At 39.6% G+C, this 23,422-nt stretch overlaps 1 protein-coding gene across 3 annotated transcripts in view; it reads right to left on the reverse strand.

The window, feature by feature from the left end:
- The window catches only part of IGSF3 (immunoglobulin superfamily member 3), a 128,066-nt gene that overhangs the window by 50,912 nt on the left and 53,732 nt on the right, over nt 1-23,422 (reverse strand). For all 3 annotated transcript variants that reach the window (XM_031967367.1, XM_031967366.1, XM_031967368.1), the window contains exons 3-4: nt 6,910-7,287; nt 1,972-2,382 (exon numbers count right to left, since the gene is read on the reverse strand). In XM_031967367.1, coding sequence (XP_031823227.1) covers nt 1,972-2,382; nt 6,910-7,287 — 789 coding nt within the window. The remainder of the gene's footprint in view (nt 1-1,971; nt 2,383-6,909; nt 7,288-23,422) is intronic.

The following is a 23,422-nucleotide window of genomic DNA, read 5'->3' on the forward strand; positions in this document are numbered from 1 at the left end:
GCAATAGTTTGTTAAGTGCTCCCTGACTGATTAATCAATTCTTGTCAAATGAATTCATTTCAGGATGTCTAAAAAATGCAGAAGCTTCTGAATACACTAGTTCTCAGAAGCTGGTTAGGAAGCACCCCTATTTAATGACATGGCCTCAAGCTCCCATACTCCCATTAGATTTCCATAGCATTATGGAAATTAATAAATGCGACCTAACCATGGAACGCTGACCCCTTTTGAAGGTACAGAACAGCTAGAACAGAGGGTCTTAACCTGGCAAATAGGGGAGGGAGTGTCCCTGAATTTGGATGGGAAAAAACAGCATCTTTAGCTTCCTTTATAATCCTGTGTGTTTTACTTTACATAATTAAACACTTAATTAGAGAAAGGATCCATAGACTTCATCCAGACTCCATGGTGACTCCATGGACACAAGGAAGGTTAAGACACTCTGAGCTTATATGGAATCCACAGTTTTAAAAATGAATGCTAAAAATTGTTTTTATATGTAACTGGGGGAAAATAAAATAGCAAATTAAAAAAAAAAACACAAAAAACAAAAAACTCTGAGCCAGAAAAAAACTGTTGGTAAAACACAAACAGTAGTGAGAGAAACTAAAGTTTCTGACTTTTTAATCAAGTACAAGAATCCAAATGGAACTTTCTCATTGAACATCTTGAAATGAATTACACTCATTCTTTCACAGGACGCTCAAGCGCACTTTTAGATTAATTCACAAAGAGACTCAGAACAACTTAAATGCTAGCAACAGAGAACCACGTGGCTAAAGCCTTCCCCTAGAAAAGCATATACCAGCATCTCATGGTGGCAAAAGCAAACATTTAACACATTGGACGTAGGCTCTCTTGTCTAGACTTATGTCAAACATGTTCTCATCTCTCATTGGGCAGCAGGGGCCTGGAATCTTAGCTATTTCTTTCAAACATCAATAGATCAAAAACATATAAGGTATACTCTAGTCTTTAACCATTTCTCTCTCACATAGTCAAAAGAGATACTGTCTCAACATGATCCTTCACCAAACCCTGCATTGTTGTATATTTTTCTGCCGACCACTTAGAACAAACCAACAGCAGGAAACCATTTTTTGGGGAAAATATTTTCCCAGCTCCCTACCTTAATTAGTCAATTAATAACCAAGCATTTCTTTAGCACCTACTATGTGCTAGTCACTGAAATGGGGCTATAACCAAAAAGTGAGAATTCCTGCCCTCAAAGAGCTTATTTACTATCATAAGTGACCATTACAGTAGAGCAATTGATTTAATTGGGACTTCCATAGGCTAATTTAACAACATCCTCCACTCTCCTGAGATTAGTTACATAAATATATCTACTACATCTAATCTGGGATTAGATACCAGAAATCTGGAATATACACAACAATTTGTATAGGTTGCTAATGCTACACAAATAAAATCTCAGGCCTTCTTAAAGTACTTACATTAAAACATCCCCCAGTCTCACCAAACCCTAGGTAAATCCAATGTTTAATCGGCCATTAGAGACATAACTAGGACAGGGCATCTGGAGTGTTGCTCCAAGGCACTGAATTTAGGATGCTGACAGCATTTGCAGTCCTACAGCAGCTTAGTTAGAATCTAATTAGTAAGAATAATTAGTTAATATATAGCCCCAGTTCTCCTCTTCTGTCCCCACTCCATGGCTTACACTACAAAAAGCAGCCTTGAGTCAGTGTACAAGGATTTCTGTTTCTATCCTCACCCACTCAATAGAAGTAGTGTCCAACTGTGGGCCCACTTTGGCCCTTGCCCAGAGTGGGTTAGGATGCCTGCCCTTGTGGCAAAGATATCCAGCCATGGTATACCACATATACACAAAAATCTCTGGTTTTTAATGGCCTCCAAATTCACCCCTCAAATACCAAGCAATTCATACAGCCAGGGGAAATAAAGCACTAATCAAAAACAAAGAAAGACCGGCTAAAAGGCACTAACCAGTCGGCTGGACATTGACCACAGTTCCTTCTGACCGCTTGAGGGTCATGGGGTACCATGACTTGTCAGGATCCTGGATCCACTCAGCAGCCTCGCAGTAGAACTCCCCCTGGTCGGACGTCTGCAGGTGGTAAATGGTGAGCCGGAAGGTGGTCTCTCCCAGCTTGTCCAGGCGGACCTCTCCCAAGGTCTGCCTCTGTGAGTACTCACTGCTAGACTGAAGCACAAAATCCTTGCTCAGCGAGATCACCTCCACGGGTTTCTCACCAGCCCTCTGCCTGTACCAGGTAACCGAGAGGTGGCTGTGCTGGGACGTCTCTGTGGCGACATCACAGCTCAGTTCCAGAGAGTCCTGTTCCACCTTCTGAAGTGTCTGGGGTGTCGCTGTTGCCTGAAGGGAATCTGGGATCACTATGGGATGGAAAAGTAAACACGGTAAGAACACTACTCCAATGCCATGGAAACAATAGTAGGCTGGAATCAGAAGACCTGAATTCAAAAACCCGGTTTTGCTGTTGATTGCCTGAAAGACCTTGGGCGGCTGGTCAGTTTACTTTTTTAGATCTTTTTCTTCAGCTATCTATGAAATGAGGGCGTTCAATAGATTTGATAACCTCTGACTTTTTGGCCCTCAATCTATGATATCTATCAAGCAATATTTATTAAATACCTACCATGTGCACTAGGTATATAAAGACCAAAAAAAAAAAAAAAAAATCAGAATAAAATGATAAAAATCAAAGAATCTTGCAGTAGGGAGATAATTTACAGTCTAATCTAAAGAAATTATATTTTAAGTACTTAGCACGCAGTAGGATGCTAATAAATTCTTGTTATCTTCCCCTTCAATAAGAGAGAAGTCACTTCTCCTTTTGCAGCATTCTAGACAAATGGTCAAATTTCAATTATCTGAGTTAATGGAAGGGAGGGGTGGGGAAGGAATGATACAGACACTATTTGGCATGGAAATGGGTTTTTATACCTACCATGAATATGCATATGGGTGGGTCTGCTGTTCTGGGAATTTACAACACTCTTGGTAAAATATGAGTATATGTCACTTTACATAATAAATTGGTTCCCTGAAAAGTTGCGTAAGTACACATTTTTAAAAGTCAGACTGGGTTCTCCTCTTGATTTATGCTATCCTGAAAATGTTTTCATTTCTTCATATAGCAAAAACTGAAGCTTTAAAATTCATGCATTCAACACCACTGACCACCCTCTCTTCCCATGTATTTTTTGCCATTCTGGATTTTCATGATACTGCTCTCTCTTTTGGCTCTCTTCCTACCAGTCTGATCTCTCCTCCTCGGTTCCTCTTTCCTGAGTCATTATCATTATCAGACTCTAAGTACAGGTGTACCCTAAGATTCTATCCTGCACCCTCTTCTCCATCTGTCTCTATCTCCCACTTGGTGACCTCATTATTCCTAATGGGTCTAATGCTCAACTCAGCAAAAGACTCAAATTTGTTTAGTAAGCCACAGACTCTCTCCTAAGTTTTGGAGATTTAAAACTCAATGTCGATGGGCATCTTAAACTCAACCATAATTTTACCCTCAAATCTCCTCTCTCCTCCAATAATCTGAAAGCTTCTCTGCTTTGGCCAAGGACACCACCATTCTTCCAAGCTATCCATGGTCACAATCTTGATATTATCCTTGACCCTCCCCCCCACCTCCACCTCCCTCACTTCATGTCAAATCTTATAATCTTATCTTCTTCTATCTCTTGCTTTGTTCCCCCTTCTCTTCTCCCAGGGCCACCACACATCAGTTTAAGACTCTGTGGTCTAGATTACTCTAACAGCCTCCTTACAGACCTCTTGCTCCTAGACTCTCTGTTCCCTAATCCATCTTTACACACAGATACTAAAATGATGATGCAGGTCTGATTCTGTCACTGCTCCTTTCAATAAACTTTCCTGGATCCCTATTACTTTGAGTACTAAGTAGAGGCCTTAATTTTTAAGCCCTTTCAAAGTACCTTTATAATAATTTATTAGATATCATTCTCTTCCTGCTCCATGATCCAGTCAGACTGTTCTAGCTGTTTTTCCCACATGACATTCAATCTCCAGTCTCCATGCCTTTGAACTGGCTGTGCCCCATGTCTGGAATATAGTCTTTTCTCACCTCCACATCTGCAAATCCCTTATTTTCTTCAAAGCTCAATGTAAGCAACATTTCAAATGAAGCCTTTCCTGATCCAGAAAATATCCCTTTTATTTATTTTGGCTATATTTATATGTATATTGGGGATACAGACTGGGGAAGACTCAAGATGAGTTCAAATTTGACCTCAGACACTTATTATGTGTATTCCTGTTCAAGTCATTTAACCCTGTTTGTCTCAGTTTCCTCAGCTGTTAAATAAGCTGGAGAAAGAAAAGGCAAATCACTCCAGTATCTTTGCCAATAAAATCCCAAATGGGGTCATGAAGAGTCAGACAAGACTGAAATGACTTGACAACAAAAAATACATACATATATCTCGCTGATAAATGTAAATTCCTTGCAGACACAAATGGTTTCATTTTTGTTTCTCAAACTCTAATTCCTGGCACAGTGCTTGGCACACAGTAGTTACTGAATAAATACTCACTGATTAACTGATCCCTCCCCCAAAACATATTCAAATGCACATTTATTTTTCTGTTATAATTTTCTGTTAAGAAATTAAATGTAATTTAAATTCTGTTAAATGTCCGTTAAATTCTGTTATAATTTCTGTTAAGAAATTAAAATAATTTCTGCGTAAGAAAAGTTAACTTTTCTGTTAAGTTACTGTTAAGTTACTGTTTTCTGTTAAATTAAAAATGTTTTATCTTTTTAGCAAAGGGAAGTATCCTATTGTAATGTGAATAATCACTCTCTAACTTAGCTGCTACATAAGTGAGGATTTTCATATACCAAGTTGGTAAATCATACACCAATGTATGATTTACTTACCAATGAAGGCAACTGTGATATAAAAACAACATGGCTCACTAGTGGTGATGACTATACCCGGTCCCCAGAATTCCTCCCTACACAGCTCCAGATCTTCAGATCATCTTGATGTATTTGTAATACACTCTTTGGGAGGGGGAAGCAATAATTATTATTTTAGTTGAAAAGGCCACCTGCTGGGGTATAGGACCTCTAGAGGAATAAAAGTAAACAAAAGATAGTGAGTTGTGTCAACTAAGAGCTGTTAACAATTCTGCCTAATTAAATTAATAAGAATTTGAAAGGAAGATTTGCACATTATTGGCTCGATGACAGAAGAACACTCAACAACCTAGTTATTTTTAATCCATTTGCATTGGCAGCACACAAGCACTGTGACCAGTGCCATCCATCGAATTTCCAGATTTCCACCCCCTTCTTCCTCCCACTCCTACCATCCTTTATCAAGCATCTCGGCCAAGAAAGCAGCTGGTTCGCCATTTCTTATGCATGGAACTACAAGACTTGGAAAAGGCTCTCGGTGTTTAAATAAAGAGCTGCAACCACATAGACTTCATCCTTTCTCCACTATAACAGCTTCCCATTCATTTCTGAATCCTATTTGAAGCTCTACAGTTGCTGAAAGCCTTCCCACCCTTCCCCAAGGAATTTTATAAATTTCCTCTTAGTCCAGCTCCTTCCCCTTACCCTTTTAGCTCACCCAACATTAATTCCCTATTTCCACTTCTCATAATTTTTCTTCATCACATTAGAATAAAATCCTGCTCCACTTTGCTCAGGCTGATCCTTATGCCTGGAATGTCCTCAACTCCTTTTTCACTTATTTGCATTCATTCCTATTCATCCTTTAAAGCCCGCACCTCCTCCGGCAAGCCTTCCCTGATTCCCCTGGTCTTTCTCTTCTATATTTCATGAGGCACCCGACAGACTTAAGAATAGGCTGGCTGTATATCAGAGCTATCTGTGTTGTGATCTATTCCCTTACCAGCCTGCAATCTCCTTGAGGTCATGAAAGGTTTTTCTTAACTAATTCTTGTATTCCTTCCCCCATCCCAACAACATCCCCGTGACAGACAAAAGGTTCTGTCAGACTATATTTTATTCTCCTCCAAAGCATCTGATATCTGAAAGAACTACTTCTAAATTTCAACTTCAAGTTTCTTTTGTTGCTGTCGTTCAATCATTTCCATCCCGACCCCGTTTGGGATTTTCTTGGCAAATATCCTGTAATGGTGCGCCATTTCCTTTTCTAGCTCATTTGACAGATGAGGAAATTGAGAAAAACAGGGTTAAGTGACTTGCCTAGGGTCACACAGCTAATAAGTGTCTGAGGTCTATTGCTCCTGAGTTGTAAATCCAACTCAGGCCCGTGGCTCTAAATACTGGGTCATTATTATGTGTAAATCAAACTCAAATACTTTATTTTAAGGAATTGATCTAGTGGGAAGAACACTGTATTTGAAGTCAACAAAGCTAAGTCCAAATTTTAGCTCTGCTAAAGTAGCTCTGCTGCTTCCTACTTGTGAATTAAAGCAAATGACTGCACCCTCTCTGAGCCTCAATTAATATAATACAATAAACATGTGCACATATATAGACACACATATATGTGTGTGTGTATATATATGTATGTGTATATTTATATTATATGTACATATATATACGTGTGTGTGTGTGTGTGTGTGTGTGTGTGTGTATGTGTGTATGAATGAATGAAAATAAGGAGACTGGACAAGATGTAATGTTCCTTCTTACTTTGAATCTCTTGTGCATATCTATGATGTACAGTTTATTACACAGGCAAATAGTAAGGAAAGCAAAACTGGGGGATGAAGGAAAGATTGTAATTTTTGGCAATGGTGATTTTTAATAAAAGGAATCCACAACACAAAATTAAGCTCTATAATATAGAAAGCAAGGGTACTGGAAGACAAAACCCTCCAATTTCTAGCACTGTCCTCTTTTAAAACATCAGCTCCCTTACCTACAAGGTTCATCTTGGCACTATAGCTTCCAAAGTACTTTTTATCTGTGCTGGGTGTGTGGCACTCATATTCCCCAGCATCCCGGGCCTGCAATTCTGTGATATGCAGTAAGGCTGAATTGCCTTGGATTCTCTCCACGTAGATCTTCCCGCTCCGTACTCTCTGGGTATAGATAGCGTAAGGGAAGGCAGAATCAGTGGTGCTGACAATTTGAACCTCCCGTTCCGGTGCAGATGGCAGGTAAATGGACCACTGGAAATTCTGTTCAGAGGGTCCCTGAAAGCCACTGACATTACACCAAATGGTGATGTGAGAGCCCTCCGTGCGATAAAGTGGGCCCTCTTGGACAGCAACTTGTCTCTGTGCTGACACCACACCTAGACATAAAGAAAAAGAGAGAGAAAAATCAGACCAAAATACAAAATGGGCCACATTGTTCAAAGAGTTTATTGCTCATATGACAGTAGTAATAATTGCAATATAAATGTCTTACCAGCTACTGTGATTTATAAATATTAATTAAAACTCATTTGGGTAAGGTAGCATCTCTATTTTACATATATAGTAATTTCACATTAAGAGACCATGTCTTTGTTGCCTTTTTGTCTAACCCTTAGGAATAACGACTTTAATTGTTCATAAACAGAATTAACATAGGTGTGGGAAAATGTAGATAAGTACCAAAGAACAATCTTACCTACAAAATGAAAAGACATTAAACTGATGACACAAATCTATATAAAAAGAAGAAAATATTTATTGGCTTCCCCATTTTAAAGTGAAGGCTACAATAAAATGAGTAAAAGGATGGTTACTGCTTTTATTTCATCAAGTCAGTCAACAAGTATTTATTATGAGTTTATTATGTACCAGTGTAAATGCAGAAGAGCAAAAATATAGTCCCCGTCTCCAAGGAGCTCACATTACAGTTGGGAGACTACCAGCAAATAATTATGTACATACAAGATAGATACAGTACAGTGTAAATTGGAGGTAATCTCAGAAGGAAGGTATTAGCACTGGGAAGTGTCTTCAAAAGGCTTCTGGCACAAGGTGGGATTTGAGCTGAGTCTTAATGGAGGCCAGCGAAGCTGGGAGATGGGTTAGGCGGGAGAGAGCATCCCAGATCTAGATGGCAAGAGAGATGATGACCAGAACTGAAATAATTATAATATATACTAGAGTGCTTGACTGTATAACAAAACAGTATGGGAAACAAGGTAACTGAATCAATCAAACCTTGAATATCAGGTTAACAGATCTGGATATTTTTTAAGAAGGCACAGAGAGATCCAAGATTGGGTTTGGAGGAGGACAACATTAGTCTTGACCCATAAATCAGATTGATTCCTATGGAAGCAATATGAAGAACAGGAGAAGCATCATGCTAGAGAGAAGCTGCCTCAGAAGGCATTGGTTCTAACTATATTGTTTGTATTTGCTGTGGACCAGACATTTAACCTCACAATACTTTATGTAGCTTCGTAGACCACAACTGTCCAAGAAGGTGTCAGAGAAGGTGGTGGAGAGAGTTTCCTTCCACACCAATGAAATTGTAGAACCAACCAGTCCCTATCCTTAGGAAGGATAACCACAGTACATACAGTATCAGGGAAAGGGACCAGACTCCAGGAGCCTGTCTCTTAGGACAAATCCAATACCATCTGAGGGACTCCATTTCCTCATGTGTAAAATTAGGAGGCTGGACAAGATGGATTCTGGGATCCCTTCTGAGTCTAAACCTACAATTCTATGAACTCGCTGTCTTTTAGAACCATTTGTTCCCTTCAAGGTTTAGTTCCAGGGCCTGCCTTCTCCAAAAAGGCTTTCCTGATTCCCCCAGTTCAATCACTCAGCAAGCATTTACCATTTACTTCATGTCAAATGCAGTGGTAGGTGCTAGAGACATAAAGAAAGGCAAAAAACACAATTCTGTCCACAGAAATTGTACGTATAAGATATATGGTACCAAAAAAGGATAGACAATCTTAGTAAAATCACTAGCAGTGGAGTGAGGGATGACACATACAGAAGGGTTTCTTGTCGAACATGGAATTTCAGTGTCTTGAAGGAAAAAAGGGAAGACAGGACGTGTGGAGGGGAGATGGATGAAACATTTTAGGTACTGATAATCTGTGGTGAAATGGATCTGTTTCCCCTCCTTCCTTTCCTTCCTCCTCCCATATTTTTGTGTTTATTTGTACACATCCCATCTTTCCTAATCAGCAACCATGTGGAATCCCTTTCCCAAGCCCAGAATACTTAGTAGAGAAGGGAATGTTTAGTTTGGGGAATTTTTATCCCCAGGGTCTAGTACAGTGCCAGCTACATAATAGAATAAATATTCGTGGATGAACAGATCCTGGGGTCTAGTTATGCTAGGAAGACTAGTAGAGAAAGCAAGTCATTAAAAGACAAGGATATGTGTCTTGGCTATGGTGAGCAGTAGGATTGGGAGGAATTCTAGCATGTGTGGGTGAATGCTGTTAAAATGGATGACCAAGGGGTCGAGGCTAGGTAGAGAAGCAAGTAAAACCAGAAGGGGGACTGATGACCTGAAGCAATAGGGAAGAGTTAAGGGTCCAGAAGTCAAGAGAAGAACAAGTTTCTTCTTAGAAACTTCTTAAACAGGCTAAACATTAACCTGACCCTCCTACAATCAGCAAAGATCTTAATGGGACTTTTCTCTGTATTTCCAAATCTATCCTTCCCTCCCTTTTCCAATGCCACCCAAGGAGGCATTGTTTATTTCTCCTTCTGCTGGCCCGCAAAAGGCACTGGGCCAGAGTTCCTATGAATGGCTGCCCACCATAAGCCACTGCATTCAAACATAAATCTTGAGGGCTGGAATACAGCCACCCGCCACAAACTCCAATGAACTGACAACCAGGGAAAAATTGATACACCCAACTGAACAAACCCTTAACAGCTACTGTCAGCGTGCCATCTAAATCACGTTTAAACCAGGATCCACAAGACCAGTCCAGTCATCTCCCCTTCTCTATAGTACATCCCCTTCCAAGATTTAGCTCAAAGGAAAACACAGGTTCAGCGATTTAGAGATAGCTAGAAGGGGCCCAAGAAGCCACCTCCTCCATCCAATCCTTTCCTCAAAGGCCACAGAAGTTGTGAGTTACTAGTCCACTTTTACACAGGTGCTGGGTGGCCGAATCACTCAGCGTGAATGCAGAACTCTTTCCCTGCTGCCTCATTATGGCCATCAGTTTTCCTTTAAAAATAGGTGTTTTCTAATTTTTGATTTAGCTGCCATCATCAGATGATTTTTTCCAACCTATCTTTTTCATTTTTTAAATGACCAAGATAGCATTTTGAAAGTCTTTATAAAAACTGTCACATAGCCAAGCTAGAACCATAATCCTATGAGGTGAGCAGTTCAAGGATTACATACATACACATTCTGCAGATGAAGTAAGTGAGCCTCAAACCGCCTAAATGTGGGCTTCAAAATGGATGTTCTCCAAGACATTTCAAACTCTCCAGTCCAAAACAGAACTCGTTATCTCTCCCCACTAGCCCACCCATTTACTTCCTTTTTTATGACCAAAGCACAGTCATTCTTCCGGCTTCCTAACCTCACTTTATACTCAACTCTCTCCTCTCCACCCATCATATCCAATCAATCACTAAATCTTGCTGTTTCTTTCTCCATTATATCTCAGACATCTGACCCTTTTTCTTTACTGACACTTTTCCTCCTGAGTTCAGGCCCTCATAACCATTCACCTAAACTATTGTAACAGCTTCCTAATTGGTCTCCCAGACTCAAGCCTCAACTCCAATCTAATCCATCATCCACACAGAGTGATTTTCTTTTAAGTCAGAATGGATTACATCATTCCCCTGCTCAATAAGCTTCAGTATCTCCCTATTACTTCTAGGGACAAATATAAGCCTCCCTGTTGGGCTTGTAATTTGGCCCCAAAGTAGATTTCTACACTCAGATATTACTTCCTTTCCCACTCTCTATAGACTTCAGCCAAATTGCTCACAGGTCTCTCCATTTCCTTCCTCTGTATCTTTGTACTTGCTCTGCCCTATGGCTGAAATGTACTTCCTCGTCACCTCTGCCTTATTCTTTCACTGCTTCTTTTGAGACAATCTATATGAAATCCAAAATTGTCCAAATTTGCCCAATGACTAGCACCAGTCTTAAAGACACATAGTGGGCATAACACTGGACACAGAGTCAGGAAATTCTGAGTATTAATCCACTGTCAAGACACTTACTAGCTGTATGACTCCGGGCAAATCACTTACAGTTCCCCCATCTATATAATGGGGATAATAACGGCATGTACTTCCCAGCAAAAATTAAATCATATAATATTTTAATAGCACTTAGCATAATTTCCGGCATATATTAAGTAGCTGTTTGTTTCTTGCCTCCTCCCTTACATATATGGCATCTCCAATGTAATATAAAATGCTTGAGGATAAAAATAATTTTATCTTTTTTTTTTGTTTTTTTTGCATTTTTATCCCCAATACCTGGAACCTAATAATAACTTAATAAATGCTTTTTTTGATTGAATATAGTTAGCAAAATTAGTCCTGGTCCAGTAAAAGGTAAGCCAATACAAATATAACTTTCATAGATATTCCTTTCTTTTCTCTTTTTCTTTTTTTTTAAGTTATATCTTTTGTTTTTAAATTGCCTGTTTCTCCTTGGAGCCCAAACTCCTCCAAAACAGCTATCTCATATAACAAATAATAGTTTTAAAAAATCAGTACATTGAGAAAAATCTGAAAATATATACAACTTTCTATACTTGCTGACCTCCTTTCTTTTGTTTCTGTTTTTATTTAATTTGTGCAAGCCAATTAAAATTAATGCCTTATCCTGAGTCACACAACTAGTAAGTGTTCATTGTCTAAGGCCATATTTGAATTCAGGTCCTTCTGACTTCAGGGCTAATGCTCTATCCATTGTGCCATTTATCTGCCCCCTGAGCTCTTATCTTAAAAGAAGTAAAAGGAGGTATATTCTCACATCTCTTTTTTGGGATTATGCTTGTTCTTTGTAATTTTATAATGTGTACTTTGAATTGTTTTGTGGTTTGGTATTTCCATTTTCATCATATATATTTGATTTCTTGGCTCTGCTTACTTCTTTCTGCATAAGTCTGAATCTTCCCATGCTTCTCTGTTGTTCTAATAATAATCTGCAGCAAAATGAGAATCCTCCATTATATTCATATACCACAATTAGTTTAGTCATTCACCAGTCAACGAACATCTACTTTGTTTCTTGCTTTCACAAAAGAAGCTACTATGTATATTTTGCTGTACACAAGGATTCTTTTTATTAATAACCTATCATATATGTATATATATTCATAATTCCATCAATAATTCCCTAATATGTCTATCTTCCCATAATCCCAATAAAGATTATTTTTACTTTGAAAGACAATCAGGATAGATTGTGCAGTATAAATCTTGAGGACACAAAAAACTGCAAAGAGCTGAGGGGAGGGAGAAAGAAATGTGTTTCAGAGAGTGAGTTTTGCCCTCTGAACCTTTGGATATTCTCAGGCCACAAATCTGCCAGGGCTGATTTTTTTTTCCCCAGGTTACAATTTTCCCTCACTACTCAATAAACTCCAGTGGCTCCCTATTACCCCAGAATCAAATATAAAATTAGTTTATCTTTGAGCTTTTCATACCCTAGCCCCCTTCATATCTTTCCAGTCTTCTTACAAGTCACTCACCCTCCATATAGTCTACCATCAGTGACATTAAGACATCTTGATTTTCCCTGAATAGAACATTCCTTTACATGACTCTTTATTAGCTGTCCCCCATGACTGGAATGCCCTCCCTTCCTCTCCTTATCACCACCTCTTGGTTTCTCTGGCTTCCTTCAAGACTCAGTAGAAATCCCACTTTCTGCAAGAGGATTTTCCTGGACCTTCCTACCCTTCTGAAATATATACCCTGCATAGATATCTCTTACATGTATACAGTTGTTTGCATGTTACTTCCCCAAACACAATGTTATCTCCTTGCGGGCAGAGACTGAGGTTTTGGGTTTTTTTTCCCTTGTGAGGGGGAGTCTAAGCTCCTGGTACACTGTAAGCATTTAATAAATACTCGTCGATGGTGATGAACTCTCCTAAGTCCCCTCCACTCCTGGGAGTAGGCAAGACATTTGGAGTCAGAGAGCATTTTTGGCTACAAGCCTGAGAAGGTTGTACTTCAGCTGCTCTAGACTTAAGATCAGCAGGGGACAAGCTTTCGAATCCCATCCGATCCCAAATGTGGCACCTGATGCAGTAATGAGCTTAAGCATACCAGCTACTATTTATACACACTATACATTATCTCCCCAAGATACTGCCCATAGAGTCCACAGGGTACTTTTGAAACATTACACATGACAAGAACACCCGATAATTGGTGGACAATACAGGCCCCATCTCTGGAAGGCAAACAGCGATAAATAGACTGATTAGGAAGGTGGAACAGACAGGTCAAATAATCTGCTCATACTCCAAAGCAAGTTCTGCAGAGTATTGGCAGACCCAAATAATGTACTGTACTTTCTATACCATGTGCCAGATTCTAATTGCTTGTAACCTTCCTTACTGTTATTTGGGAGGGGGAAAAGAAAACCCTGTGAGCTTAAAAATAATAAAACTCCATGCTATATATTTATCATTTAAACCACTCTCCTCCACTTAATTCTTCTGATGCTGCTGAAAAGCGTAAGGTCCCCATTTTAAGGTTTCTGGCTTTTAGACATCAGATCTCCTCGATTCTGACAAAGCCAACCTCTGACCTCACCGTTCCCTCCAGATAACCTACAATCTGGGATTAATTTCTCCCATTCATGAACCAAGTCCTTGAACATTCTTTCTATACTTACTACACCTTTATTCTCTCTTTGAATTCTGTCTTTGATCCCTTGCAATCTGGTATCCAACTGCACCATTCCATTGTAGCTTAGCTCCCCCCAGGTCCCCATGGGTCTCTTCCTAGCTAGCTTCAATGCTCTTTCTCCTCAGTTCTCACACCCCATTGGATTCCTCTGATGTTTCTGCCAATGCTCACTGCCTTCTCTCTTTTGGCATTCTCACTAGCCTCCACTTCTGGGACGCTCCAATCTTATTTTTTCATCTTGCTTTTTTGAGAGTAGTAGTTCAAAGAGCATTGGATTTGGAGTTAAGAGGCCAGGAGTTCAAACCCCAGCTTTACCGTGTACTGCCCACTATGTGGGTGATGCTGGGGGCAAAGCTCTTTGTCTCTCAAGTCTCGGTTTTCTCATCTGTGAAAAATATAGGTGGGGAGAAACTGGACTAAGGGATCTCTGACATTCTTTCTAACTCTAGAATCCTCTCTTTCCCCCCACTTGATGATTTTAATGACTCCTCACTATCTGAAGCAAGAGAGCCCCAAATTAAGGACTAAAGGCTGGCCGTGGAACATCCACTGAGGCAGAGTATGCAGGTCCCAAACCCTGAGCTTTTTTTTTTTTTTTTTTGTAAGTACAGTAGCTGATTATTAAAAGCAGCTTTGGATTCATTCTTAACCTGCCCTGTCCCCCAAATCTGTCCTAGCATTTCATCTTCCTAAATCCCCATCAGTCCTGTCTGATTCTTCTTGACCTTCTTTCGGGTTTTCTTGGCAAAGATACTGCAGTGGTTTGCTGTTTCCTTCCTCAGCTCATTTAAACAAATGAGGAAACTAAGACAAACAAGGTAAAATGGCTTGTCCAGAGTCACACAGCTAGGAAATGTCTGAGGGCCGATTTGAATTCAGGAAGATGAGTCTTTCTGACTTTAGGGTCAGTGCTCTATATATTATTGTTAATACTTTAAATAAAATTTTAATATATAAATAAAATTTTAAATAAATTTTTTAAAAAGCCCAACCTCTACTTCGTATATGGAGTCATGAAGAATTAGATGAGACCATTCCAGTGGCAAACCGCTCCAGTATCTTTGCCAAGAAAACCCCAAATAAGGTCCCAAAGACATAAAACTAAAATGACTGAACAACAACAACAATGATGTTTTAGGAAAATTACTGAGGAAACTCTGTGGACAATGGATTGGAGAGGGAAGAAATGAGGCCAGGAGAACGATTAAACATCTACTGGGGATGGTAAAATCTAGGGAGCCTTTCTCAGTATTGTTGGAGGTGGTTTAAATGACCTTAGCTTTGGAATCAAGCAAGTTCCCCTAGAATTCTTCTCTTCCTATCTTCTTCTCCATGTTTCTTGGTTATCCCCAGTTAATCCCACATGGCCTTCCCTCAAATACACTAAATAAAAGACTTTCAGAATTGATAAGCTTGTCTAATTTTTCAAGACTCCCCTTTAATCCCAGAAACAGACCCCCAAATGAGACAATAATGAATTTCTACTGAGCCCTGGAAGTTGCTTTGAAAAACAAAATAAAACAATCAATACTCATCCATTTTCCTTAGCTTCTGGCCTGATCTCCTGATACTGCAACAAGCCACTGTCAACCAGCATTTATTAAAGACTCTATTATGTGCCAGACACCGTGACTAATGCTGGGAATACAAACAGAAAGCAAAAAAACAAACAAATAAAAAACCAGCCCCTGTCCTCAAGAAGCTCACAGTCTGATAGCAGAGACAACTTGTAAATAACAACTGGGCAAACAAGAAACGGACAAGGTAATTGGGAGGTGATTCTTCATTAAGAAGGACTGGGAAATCCCACTGAAGCAGGTGGGATTCAAATTGGGATTTGAAGGAAGCCAAGGAAGCCTGAAGGTGGATAGAAAAGCATTTCAAGTTTGGGGAACAGCCCCTGAAAACATACAGATTCAGAACATGGAGTGTCTTGTGTGAGACACAGTAAGTTAAGTGTCACTGAGTTGGAGGAAAGCATAAGAAGACTAGAAAAGTAGGAAGAGGCCAGGACTAAAAAAGCCAAAAAAAAGGATTTTCTATTTGATCCTAGGGGTCATAGGGAGCTATAGGAAGTTTCTAAACAGGGAAGTGATGTGGTTATAAAGACACTTTAGGAAGATCAATTTGACAGCCGAGTTCCAAATAGACAGGAGTGGGGACAAATTTAACACAGAGAGACCAATTAGAACAAAAAGACTATTGCAATAATCCCAATATTGAGATGTGAAGTGAGGAAGACCTGCGTTAAGGTGGTGGCTGTGTCAAAGAAGAAAAAAGGGTGATGGGGAAGAAAGCAGGAGAGATATTATGAAGGTGGATCTGCCAGGACTTGATGAACAACTGCCAAGAGTGAGTGAGAAGCCGTGGATGACACCTAAGTTTCGATGCTGGGTGACTGAAAGAATGGTGGCATCCTTGACATTAATAGGGAAGTGAGGAAGAAGGAAGATTTTAGGGGGGAAAGATAATGAATTCCGTTTTAGACACGAAGAGTTTAAGATGTCCACAGGATATCCAGTTAAAGATTTCCCAAAGGCAGCTGGAGCCGTAAAACTGATTATCGGCAGAGAGGTTAAGGAAAAAGGTTCGTTAATAGAGGTCTCTAGTTATCTGAGATTGACTATAAAATGGGCCAAAGGCAGGCTTATTAACAAGGAACTCAGCTCCTTATCTGGCCTGATGAAAATCATTTTTCTTCATGATGTGATTAAAAATTCATAGTGCTGTTAAAAATAAAAGATATTTCCACTGACCTGCATAGCACTACCCCCATTTTGTAGGAAAAAAAACGAGGTTCAAAGGGCTAGGTCGTGCAGCCAGTATTCAGACACAAGTCTGTAGATTCTCCTAGACACAGCCTCTTTTTCCTGCTCTGACCCCACCTTTAAGAGTCCTCGGCATCAAAGTAATGGAAGACACTGGACACCAATATTGAGCCATCACATTTGAGAGATTACATCAATGTATATTTTGGAAAGGCATTTAATTCCTACATATTTTAAAGGGAATGGCATCTAACTATGCTCAAAATCTCAATCAACAACATAAACAAAAGCTCCCAAGTGGACTTCATCAGCCACAAAGGTTAAGACATGGAACCTAACTCATTGAGCTCATCTACAAAGTAGCTGAAGGCAAAGAGAGAAGAAGGCATGGCTGTTATCTGGGAAGCAGCCAATTCCTTTCCAATCTCAGCACTTTTAATCAATAAAGGGCTTGGGAACATAATGAAAAGTTTATTTAAAAAGGTATTGGTAAAATGGAAAAGAACATTGGACGTGGGAGTCAGGATATCATTAGCTTTAGAACTGGAAGGGACCTGGGAAGGGGGAAGGGGGATTTAGTTTTGTTGGTGTTCAGTCACGTCTAACTCTTCATGACTCGCATTTAGATTTTTTTTTGGCAGAGATACTGGAGTGGTTTGCCATTTTCTTCTCCAGTCTGTTTGATGGATGAGGAAACTGAGGCAAATAAGATTAAGTGACTTGTCCAGAGTCATACAGCTAGCTGGTAAGGATCTGAAGCAAGATTTGAACTCAGATCTTCCTTACTCCAATACTGACTATTCACTGAGCCATCTAGCTGCCCCAAGTAGTAGATCCTTTTCAATATACAGATAGTTAAAGAAACAGAAAAAAGCAGTGGAATACCTTGCTCAACATCACACAAGTAATATGTGGCAAAGCCAGAATTTGAACTCGGGTTCCTTGATTCCAAATCCAGTTCTTGTGTATTGTTCCAAGTCATTTCATACACACACATACATACACACACACACACACACACACACACGATAGAAACACAGATGTAGTTATACACACATATATGTGTGTATACACATACATATATATGAGTGATGCACTAAATACACTGGTCAAGTCATTTAAATCTCTATCTGGCTTGGTCTTTTCAACTATGAAATGATGATAATAGCACCTACATCCCAGGGTGTTATCAGAACCAAATGAGATCATATTTGTAAAGGGCTTAGTGCAGTACCTGGAACATAGTAGGTGTTTTATAAATGTCTGCTTCCTTCCCCCCCCAAAAAAAATGTGACTATAAATATGCCATTTTTCTTTGTAGGCTTTAATTTTCTCACCCATAAAAAGAGGCCATTGGATAAGGTTAGGTATTCTTGACCTATATTCTATAAACTTTCATTGATAATTATATTTCAATAGCATTGAATTTTATTTTATGCATTTAAAAATATTATTCTGAAAGAGAGGACATAGACTTTCCTAAGAGGTCCAGGACACACAAAAAGGTAAATAACCCCTGGACTAGATAGTCTTTAAGTCTTGCAATCCAGTTAATGAACTTCAGGCTATTTAGTCTAGCTAAATATGACCTCATTTGATCCTTGTAAGGGAGGTACTAATATCCCCATTTCACAGTTGAAAAAAACTTAGGCAGACAGATTAAGTGACTTGCCCGTTTCATGTCTACTGCACCATCTAGTACGTATGTATTTATTTTCCTCTGTGTATTTCTGTGTGTATACAGTTGCATGTATATGCACAGAGGCATGTACGTATACATGGAAATACCGGCACACACACATATACAAACGTGTTTATGTGCATGCAGATTTATACATATACACACAAACACAGGTACATATATGCATATGGATTTATGTATAATACACACATACATTTATAAACAATGTGTATCTGAGCGTGTTTATCTTCAGAGCTCTATAATATGAAGCAATTCTGATAATACAAATGATAAATGCTTATTATTTTTTTGAATGAGAGGTACATTTTCTGGCCTAATTGTGTAAGCTTACAGTGCTGTAGGTACTTCTAAGACAACCTCCTTTTAATCAAATTCAGACAACGCCGCCTGTGACCACCAGCATTGCAGACTCCTCCCAATTCCATCTGTTCTGAGGTCACCCTGAGCAACCTCAGTTATCTTGTGGGGAGGTCCTGAGAAGAGTGTCTGGGGGTGGTCTGAGACCAGTGTCCTCCTTGATCCCAGATTTATGTCCTTCCCAGGACTTAAACAGTGCCTTGGAAAATACTTTTAGGAGAAAACTGGATTAATAAAGAAATTACCCACACAGAAAGCCAAATAAGGCAAGCAGTCCGTACCAGACACAAGATTCCCTAATACCCTGGAAAGCAGCATACGGAATGGTGGATTCAAATAGATTAATTTTTAATCCTGCCCTCCAAGTTTTTCTAGATCTTCTTATTTCTGTTTGCTCTAAACCTTAGCAAGGACCTTAAATGAGACTCAAGGGAAAAAAAAATATCCAAGTCATCATTCAAAGTTGACCTAACTCCCAACAGGATTAACTGCCCATACCAGTCTAACTAACAGAGCAGAGCCCCAGAACACAAATAAATCCCTTCTAGGGGCAAAAGGATGACTGAGTGAAACCTCACTCAGAGAACCCCGCCCAGTTCCAAATCAGAGAGGCTTGTGGGGTGGGTCTCCTGACATTCCAGACAGGGAAAGTGCTTTGACAAAGTTTAAAGCTTGATATAGAGGCAAGGGAAGATGATTACATACCATGAGATTCACTTTTTGTGGCAGTGATTATAAGAGATTAAAGACCATGAGTGGATAATTTCTTCAATCCAATATCACTGCCAAACTCCCTGTGAGTAAATGAATGTTGTGGTCAGGTAGAGAGTGGAAAAGAGCTACAAATGCAGATCAATACAGAATGGTGCTGAATTGAAATTTTGGGTTTCTCCCGAGTATATCTGGGTATTGCAGACAAAGGCACAGTTGCAGCTTGGTCCTTTAATGCCACACTCAATAGAAGCAGGCCTGGGGCAAGGTGCCAGTGTACCTTCACTCCAGTCAAATGTGACTCTTATGATTTAAAGCACTCCTGTTTGTAAGATAGATTTTCCTGGTATCTATCCAAGACAGGCACTTACCACCTTCTAATGAAAGGAATTAGAGCACTCGAGTAGATCCCCAGTTGATGGAAATATAGCACAGTTTAGGTGGGGGTGGGAAAATTGGTAATCAAGAACAGAAACCCAACCCCGTTTTATGATTTTAGCCAAGTCACTGGACCAGGAAAGTCAAGCTTCTTTAAGGACTCAGATAAAATCCCACCTTTCTTAGTCTTTTCACCCCAAGCCTCAGTATTGCTGAGATGACTTTCCATTTATAGCTTATATATCTTATAGTTGTTTTACAGTTGTCTTCTCCATTATAGTCAATGAGTGTCTTGCAATCAGGATTTAAGTGATTTGTCCAAGATCACACAGTAAGTATCTGAGACCAAAATTGAACTCAAGTCTTTCTGACTCTGGTACACTATCCACTGGGCAACTTAGCTGCCCTCATTTTTTCCCTTTCATTCGTTCATTCATTTGTTCGTTCATTTATTTATTTTTAATAAATGCTTCTTAAGGCAGTAATTCTTTGGTGTCTCTCTACAACTTAGAAAAGTGCTTGGTCAATGATAGGAACATAATAAATGTTTATCAACTGACTGGACCTTAGTTCCCTGATCTGTAAGTGATGACTGGGTAATATGATATAATGAAAAGAACAGCAGACCTAGACTAAAATAACCTGTGTTCAAATCCTCGCCTGCCAATCAATCTCATGGGGCCTCAGTTTTCTTATCTACCAAAAACAAACAAACCAAAAAAACAAAAAAAGACTAAAAACCACAATTCTAAAGAATCAGGGATTGGATTAAATGTTATTTAGTGCCAAGGAAACACTCTGTGGACCAAATAATAGGATAAAGTCCTACAGGAAAGTAGGGGCCAGAGGACTTTTGTATTTGATCCTGAAAGTGATAGGGAACCACATGGTCAGATTTATGCTTTAGGAAAATTATTCTGGTGTCTGAAAGGGCACGGATTGGAGTAAAGAGAGACTCGAGGCAAGCAAGTCTATTGTTATAGTCTAGGAATCAGAAGATGAGGGACTGCACAACTGGTGGCAGTGTAGAGAAGAGAAAGGGACACATTTGAAAGGAGCCAGGTGCAAGTACACAGTCTGGCCAATGATGCCAGTCAATATGCAATAAATTTGACTTAACTTGACTAAAATTAGCCATCCACAATCAGCTAACATCCAATGTATCTGTTCTCGTAAAAATGACAGTGATAACCTTGCCAAGACATAGCAATGGAATCTATCTGAACAGGGCCAGTGTCTGGTCACAAATCCTGCCAATCAGGAAACTGGGACATTGAAAGGACAAGGGAAGACTCAGTCCACCTGGCTGAGTGATTGTTTCTCCTCCAAATCACTTTACAAAGCAATGAGTTGAAACCAAAGGCTATTTGCTCTTCTCTGGTTACATCTCTTTTGGAGGATAGAAGACATGGTTGCTGTCTTCAAGCATTCAAACAGGCTGTTGTGTTTAAGAGGGTTTTGATTTTCCTGGTTTGGTCCACAATGAACAGAATAAAGAATATTGTGTCAATGGTGCTTTGACTTGATGAGGAAAAACTCCAACAATTAAAAGAAGTCCGAAGTGGAATGAGCTACCCTGAAGGTGCTGAGTTTCTCATCCCTGGAGATTTCCCGGTAGATTCTGGACTGGGTGACCACTGGACAAGTATGTCACAGAGGGAAATCTTGTGCAGAGATGGGTCAGATTAGATAACAGAAAACCCTTCCAACTCTGTGATTCTGTGAAGGGCTGGGCATTGTGTTAAGTTCTAGGGATACAAAAAAGAATTAAACAATAGCCCTATCCTCAAGGATCTTACAATCTAATGAGGAAGAATACTGTTGTTTATCCTTCATTCTTGAAGATGCTCAGGACATCAGGGAGGTGATGCCATAATTTGAAAGTGAACTGGATTTAAGTGAGGGCTGGGCAAAGTCACCAGCCTTACTTTCTCCTCTGAGGCCATCTAGGTCCAGTGGCACAATATAGATCAAGATGACTAGAGATAGTCCAAGATGCAGTGGGAGAACAAGGAAGGCAACAAATAAGCAAATATATACAATGCAAGCTACGTACAGGATAAATAGGAAATTTTTTAAAAAGAAAAAAGAGCAGGATAGGAGAGAGGGAAGGAGAAGACAGAAAAAAGGAGGGGAAAAGAAGGGAAGGGAGGAGAGGGTCTAGAATAGGTAAGAAGGTATGATGTGAACAGTCTTCTAAGCAGGAGGATAATCAGGAGAGAGTGGTATTCCCAAATCCTATAAAGAAGACATTATCAAGGAAGAGGGAAAAACACACACACACACACTTTTTGGGAGACCACATAAAGGCCACAGAGTGGATACTTAGTGTAGAAGAAGAGCAGAATGCAAGTTTCCCCTTGCAGAATTCAATGGTCTTTCTGCTGGGCCATGCTGCCCATCACTGGCTTTCTTTTGTTCACCCTCCCAAGCAGATTTCAAATATAGAGTTTATCCCCAAGAAATTCTGGAAAGTATCCAGGAATTCTCTTACTGGCTTTAAAACAAACTGTGACAAATGGCTCAGCAGATCTGTCAGGCCACATAGCTGAGCAAATGAGATGGCGATTCAGACGATTAACTTAAATTCTATTCAATGCTGCTTCAAATTATGGGGGTGAGGGAGGGGTTTATTCAGAAAATTTTAAAAAGCCTGGTTAGAAAAATAAAAGACCATCTTTTATAGAAACTAGTTTCTGGCAGCTTGTTTGTGACCAAGTACTGGCAAATTTCAACCAATCTGGCAATGTTTTTGGTCCAGGCCTGGCCATCAGCCTGTGCATCTGCTATCCAAGGACCAGCCTGGCTCACCACCAGCAGCTTGGCCACTAGATGGATTTTTTGGCCATGGCAACCCATGAAACAAAGAAAAAGAAAAGGTCCTCAGTACTGTGTGAGTCACTTTTTCTACATCCAGAGTGACAGGGGTCAAATGGCTGAAAAGGAGACCAAGGATGCTTAGAATCACATTGACTTAATGACTGGTTATCAAAATATCCTAAATCTCTTTTTAAAAGATCTTTCCCCCCCAAATGGCAGAGTTGAGTGTATCAACGCTGAAAAAGGCTACATTACATTCATTCCTATCAATATATTCAACATAAACAAAAGTAGAAAGCAGAAAGACAATGTATCTGAATGGAAGGAGGGATCACAGAATCTCCCTGGAGACTAACATAGAAGTTGAAAGACTTGGCTACATCATTTGTATCTTGGCTTACATCATGTAACATCTTGTTAACAAGATACAATTCAATGGTAACTTGGTCAGCAAGAGCCTTATAGTACTTGATCATCAACAGAAAAACCAAGAAAAAAGCAACTGCAATATAGGCACTAGCAACTGATGATGTGCAGAGAATGAAGGAAGAGAAATTTTAGGAAGATTCCTCAACATACATTTTTGACTTCGAAGCAAAGGCAGGTGCAGGGGGATTCAGGAGAAGAAAAGAAATTGCAAAAGATAGTTTCTTAAGAACAGGGATTTTTTTTTCTTTTTTGTCTTTTTGTCCCCCAAGGCCTACCACACAGTACATTATTAATAAATTCATCCAATTGATGATAGATTTAAGATGAGAGTTGAAAGACAGGAGAAAGATTCTCTATCTCAAAGAAACAAAACAAACAATGTCATTAATGATGTGGAAGTCCTACCTGAATCATGTCAGCCTAAGCATCAACTACTTAAAGCAA

This window comes from Sarcophilus harrisii, chromosome 4, assembly GCF_902635505.1.
Source record: "Sarcophilus harrisii chromosome 4, mSarHar1.11, whole genome shotgun sequence".
Classification (NCBI taxonomy): domain Eukaryota; kingdom Metazoa; phylum Chordata; class Mammalia; order Dasyuromorphia; family Dasyuridae; genus Sarcophilus; species Sarcophilus harrisii.